Consider the following 6,212-nt stretch of genomic DNA (forward strand, 5'->3'; position numbering starts at 1 on the left):
AATCCTTAATTAGCCGTGTGCTAATGAGTTCTCTCGTTTTCTAGTAGGTTCGAAAACGCAAAGTATGCCGTTAGTCGTCGGTTGTAGAGCTGCAAGTCTCCGAGTGAATGTGCTCTCACTAGCTAGTATTGTTTTTTCTCTTTGAAATAAAAAGCACTAAGTAGATTTTACCAGGTCCGACCCCATTTGTTAGCCCATTGCAATATCAGTCTAAAATAACATAGAAGATGTTACCAAACCTCTTTTGGATAGAAATTGGGGTAATTTTGTTTTGCAAATTTCAAAACTTCTCAATCCACTACACGATTTATACTTCGGTCCTTTCCTATTCATCTCCAATGAACTCGATGAATTCCGATAACAACGGTGATGACTAAGTTAGGATCTAGGGTTAGGGTGTCGGTAAGACAAGAGGATTTTCCTTTGGCAGTTGGAGGAAAAATCGAGTTTGACAGGAGATTGTCAACATGTTGCAGATAAGGAGTGGCAAGGTGGCAACAATGGAAAAACAAAAGCAAGAGGCTAAGAGGTGGAGTATGGTGCTAACCGTCAAAGACAGGAAAGATGGTGACACTAAGGCGAAATTTTTATGGTGACAAGATGGAAGAGAAAGTAGAGTGATGTAGGGAAGTAGATTACTGAGAAGGATTGCAGAGGTTGAGGGTATGCCACGATGTGCTATGTGAGGCTATGATGAAGCCAGGAGTGGTGCTGACAAGGTGGAGGGCTGGAACATGCGGACTACGGTATGAAAGTGGGTGACGGTAGGCGTTGGAAGGATGATAGTGTTTGTAAAGGGGTCATTATAAGAAATTGCATACCAAAGATTAAAGGTTTGTTTATAGACATGCCCGTCGATGAGGGAGTGCGAAGTGGGCAACCAAACATGGCCCCAGATATTTCATACTTTAATCTATACCGATGTATTCTAATGTATTTAAAGGGTCCTTGCTCCATTTTTTTTTTAAAAAAATCATGCTTACTTCTTTATTGACTTGGTTAGAACGAGTTTTTTTCATTGGCTCCGATGACTGTTTGATACTCCCTCCGTCATCTAATATAAGAGGATTTTGACATTTTGTTTACACTGTTTGACCATTCGTCTTATTCAAAAAATGTTGGGATTATTATTTTTTTGACTTACTTTATTATCCAAAGTATTTTAAGCATAACTTTTTGTTTTTTATATTTACACAAATTTTCTGAATAAGACGAGTGGTCAAACAGTGCAAACAAAATATTAAAATCCCTTATATTAAAGGATGGGGGAGTAGTAATCATTCTTTAAAGAGCTATGGCTCATAATGACAATATAAACATGCAATACAAATATTAAAGATTCCATTTTTCGCATAAAAAATCACTGTAGCAAAACACAAATTTTTTAAAACTTTTTTAAAAATATTCTTCCGACTTAGTAGAGCATCACCGCTAATTTATTAGGTATGACCTTGTTTATAGGGTTCTCAACACTATATCACTTTTGAAAAATCTGAAAAAATGAAGCTCATCCTGTGCTCCAAATCCCTTATGTCTGGTTCGGTTTGAGGGGATTGAGAGAAAATAATTCCGTACGATAATAGGCATGAAATAAATCCATTCTAATCCTTTTTCTTATGGGATTAAACGAACAAGGCCTTAGCTGGAACGCGGTGGTGCAGCCCAGCAGCCCTGTCGTTTCTGCCTTTCTGGGCGTGCGCACAAGGAAACGGTTATAGTTCCAGCCATACTGAGGTCTGCTACATGATCATTTTCAGGAAGCTCCAAAACTGGTGATCAGACTACCAGACCCGACAAAGAGTCTACCAAGAGAGGTGTGACATCACAGTGCAAAAAATATGTGATCACTATAAGTATAGAATTTATCTTCCCTTTTCCAATCCTTTGCGCATGGAAACGCACAATACCACGGTTCAACAAGAAACCAATATCCCGAGTACATCAATAGTTCAATCATCAAATACAGGAATTTATTCAGAAAATGAGATGATATGATAACGCAAACCGATCAAATTTCAAACCGCAGATAAGATCAACTTCTCCAGATTCATGTAGGATGACCCCTCCTTCTCCAAAGCAGCGTGAGCCTTGGCCTTGAGCTCGTGAACTTTCTTCGCCCTCTCTTCTCCTTCGACTCCTCCGTCCATGAGACTGTTCAAGGCCCTCTTCACCTGCTCCGTTCCGACCTCTGCCGTCTCCTCGCCGCCCCCGCCACCGGCGGTTAGCATGCCGCCGGTGGGCTTCGTCACGCCGATGGACACGCCGATCCCAAGCACGTCCACGATCAGCTTCTCGTTCACGAACTGCTCCGCGGTGAACGGCCACGCCGCCATGGGCACGCCTGCGGCGACGCTCTCCAGCGTCGAGCCCCACCCGCAGTGCGTCACGAAGCCGCCGACGGCCCGGTGCGACAGGATGGCTACCTGCGGCGCCCACCCACGCACCGCGAGGCACTGGCTGTCCGCCACGCCGTCGGCGTCGGTGTTCTCACATAGCCACTCCTTGACGTCGCCAGGGAGCGAGCCGGCGCCCTTGATGACCCAGAGGACGGGCCATGGGCACGACACGAGCGCCACGCCGAGCTGCATGAGCTGCGCGGGTGGCATGCGCCCGGCGCTGCCGAAGCTCACGTACAGCACGGACCTGGCCTTCTTGGCGTCCAGCCACGCCATGCACCGCTTCGCGTCATCGTGCGAGGCGGCGCGCGGGTCGTCGAGAGCAGGGGAACAGCACAGCGAGACGGGGCCGACAGCGAACACCTTCTTGCCTGTGGCCGCGGCGAGGCGAGCGGCGGAGTCACGCTCGAGCTCTTCGAAGCTGTTCACCACGATGCCGTCCGCGGCCAGCTCGAACTCCCGGAATTCTCTCATCCTGTACTCCACGGGGCAGGACGGCAGGAACTGCAGCGGCAGCTGCCGCCTCGTGAGCCTGCACTCGAAAGGCGGCAGGACAGGGACGTCAAAGAGCTCGTCCGGCGAGGAGACCGCCTCGTGCGGCCTGTGCGCGTGCAGGTACTCGCAGCAGAGCAGGGAGAACGCGCAGAAACCGTGGAAGATGAAGCACGGAGCGCCGAGCTCGCGCGCCAGGACGTGCGCCCACGTGTGAGATATCCCGGCGATGAGGCAGCTCAGCCGGCGCGGCCCCGTGAGGCGCCGGCAGTGCTGCGCCACTGCGTCGCCGAACTGCATGGCGGCGTCGAAGAAGCTCGGCACCATGTCCGGCGAGGGGACGTGGTCCACCCTCTCGCACCCCTCCGGTAGCCCGGCCTCGGCGGCCGGGAAAGGGATCGTGGTGACCGTGATCCTGGAAGCGCCCTGGTCGCCGGCACGGTCTACGCGGCTCTGGACGAGCTGCGCGTTGGCCGGCGTCGTGATGACGGTGACCGCGGCGCCGTGCGCGGCGAGGAGGCAGGCGATGTCGACGATGGGTATCATGTGGCTGGTGGCCAGCCATGGGATGACCACGAAGTGAGGCTTTGTGCCCATTTCCAGTTCTCTCTGGGATTCGTTTCGGTGGCAGTCCATGGCTTTGCTACGAGGACTTGCTCAGGCTGTGATTGCGTCGGCTCGTTGCAACCGGCGGCTAGGGTACAAATATGGTTGTGTACTTGTGTTTGGTTCCATATGTTCACTCCTTTTATTATAGGTGGATGTACAATTTAAAGTATTATTAATGTTAATCAACTCTCCATAAACATCTCATACTACTAATGGTATTTATCTACTGAGAAAATCAATATGCTATGAGATATGATTCATTTATTACCATTTAAAGTTTATCGATATCAATCATCACTCTCTTTGTTTCACAATGTTTATTAAAGTTTACTTTCTGAATATTCATCGCTTTAAAATGTTTGTCCATTAGTCAGACCATTCCACAATGTTGAGTTGTGATACAAATTTATTTGCACTTAATAAAGACCAGCTTCTGCCATTGTGAAGCGGAAGCCCGTCGCCGGTAAGTTTGGGCCGGAGCGAAGCCGATCGTAAAGGTACAGATCGTAATACCTTTTAGGGCTCCACCTCATATATATACCTATTGTAAGCCGCCGTACGGCGTTGTAACCTCGCCTCGATATAGTGAAGATATTTTGCTGGCCGGCGCCCCCGGATCCGCTCGGGGGAGGGCCGCCGTCCCCAGATCCGCTCTGGCCGCCACCATCACCGCCCCCTGCGCGCCGTCTTTCGAGCCCGCCGCCACGCGCCGCCTCCCGAGCCCCGCGCCGCGCCTCTCAAGTCCGTCCCGCGCCGCGCTCGCGAGTTCATCGTCGTCACCGGGGACGGCCGCCTGCCGCCAGCGGCTGAGATCGAGAAGAGATTTTCGAGAGAGAGGGGGCTGAGATCAAGAAGAGATGAAGAGAGTGAGGACTGAGAGAGAGAAGAAGAAGAAGAAGAAGATAAGGCCGGTTGGCCGGCGTGTGAGAGAGAGTTGAAAATTTTTTGAACTGTTGAGAGGGAAATAGGACCCGCATGTAAAAATTTTATCCATACGGACACTTAAGTGGTCCGCATGTAAGCGTCCACATGCAAAAATCGTGCAGCTCTTTAAACCTCAAATGATTTTTATAGCACTAAATTAACTCATGTGAAAAAGTTGCCAAAAACAATATTGTAGAACTCATTGGGATCTACCAATTTTATTTTGGTCATTTCTCCATCCGAGTTTGATTGGACTATATAAAATTTGAATTTTAAAATATAAGATATTCAATAATATCTTGAAGCAGTAAATGATTTCAAATTTTAAAGTCATCAACAACAAAGTTGTATAACTCATCAAGATCTACAACTTTTGTTTTGGTCATTTTTCTATATGACTTTGTTTGAACAGTTTGAATTTGAATTTCAAAATATGACAATTTCAAACAACAATTTCAAATAATAAATGATTTCAATTGAAAAAGTCATCAATGACAAAGTGGTATAACTCATCAAGACCTATAACTTTTATTTTGGTTATTTCTTCATCCGACAAAGTGATTTGTAACATTGTTCACAGAATGTACAAATCTCTTATATAGTTTCATAAACTATCAGAGAGATATATAAATTTTGTGAAATTGTTACTATCACTTTGTCGGATGAAGAAATGACCAAAATAGAAGTTATAGATCTTGATGAGTTATACAACTTTGTTGTGATGACTTTTTCAACTGAAATTATTTACTACTTCAAAATATTATTTGAAGTTTTGAAATTCAAATTTTTAATTGATAAAATAAAGTCATAAGAAAAAATGGCCAAAATAATAGCAGTAAGAACAGAATAACATGATAGAGCATGATTTTAGAAACATTTAGGAAAACAAATCATCTAATTTAGAGTTCATATGAGTGAGATAAACTAGTTTGAAAATTTTCAAAATTTTCAAATTTTATTTTCGCATACGGCTCCTTAAGTGGCCCGTATGGAAAAATTGATTTTTCCATGCGGGCGCTTAAGTGAGCCGCATGCAAACATGCGGCCCTCTTAAGAGGCCTGTATGGGAAAATTATTTTTTTCATACGGGCCACTTAAGGAGCCGTATGGGAAAATGACCCATTATTTTTGCAGACGCCACTAATTATGGTCCGTTTGCAAAAATCAAGGAGGCTCGTATAGAAAAAGCACTTTTGTAGTAGTGACAGTACTTAAAAATTCATATATAAAATAAGTTTATATGAAACCATATCGTTTAGGAGTTGAAAAAATGTATGCATATGAATCCATAATTCCATCCATTCATTGAACTTGAAAAGGAACATGGCCAAGGTGGACAGGTGGTAGTACAGGTTAGTGCATGTTTTTTAAACATGGGGCACAGTAATTTAACCTTAATTTAATACAATACCACATGGAGTATATGGTCGGCTAAACAAGTCCGAAAGATGTTCTGTTGGAAATCACACACTGAATAATTAATTAAGATGAAAGCGAACAGGAAAGCGACATATCAACAACAACAACAAAAATTAATGACTGCGAATAACATAAGTCGTTGTTTTGTGTACGTTCAGGTGCTCTTTTGGACCCTCTAATTACTAGTGGCTGCGGTTTGATGCTTGCTGTCCTGATTTCCCTGAAGAAGATTGCATTATACTATTTTTTTTTTCGGCGATGCATTATACTATATTGATACAACAGAGAAGCAAAGTACACAGTGGAGGAGCTTGAGCTAAATTCAAGAGGACCAATTAAATACTATAGTGATTAGTGAACACTAATATATAG

At 45.0% G+C, this 6,212-nt stretch overlaps 1 protein-coding gene across 1 annotated transcript; it reads right to left on the reverse strand.

The window, feature by feature from the left end:
- Positions 1-1,829: 1,829 nt before the first annotated feature.
- Positions 1,830-3,691, reverse strand: LOC4336437 (UDP-glycosyltransferase 73C7). The gene has a single exon (NM_001425679.1). The coding sequence runs from the start codon at positions 3,522-3,524 to the stop codon at positions 2,016-2,018; it is 1,509 nt and encodes a 502-aa protein (NP_001412608.1). The 5' UTR covers positions 3,525-3,691; the 3' UTR covers positions 1,830-2,015.
- Between the last annotated feature and the right edge of the window lie 2,521 nt (positions 3,692-6,212).

The sequence above is a fragment of the Oryza sativa genome, chromosome 4, assembly GCF_034140825.1.
Source record: "Oryza sativa Japonica Group chromosome 4, ASM3414082v1".
Classification (NCBI taxonomy): domain Eukaryota; kingdom Viridiplantae; phylum Streptophyta; class Magnoliopsida; order Poales; family Poaceae; genus Oryza; species Oryza sativa.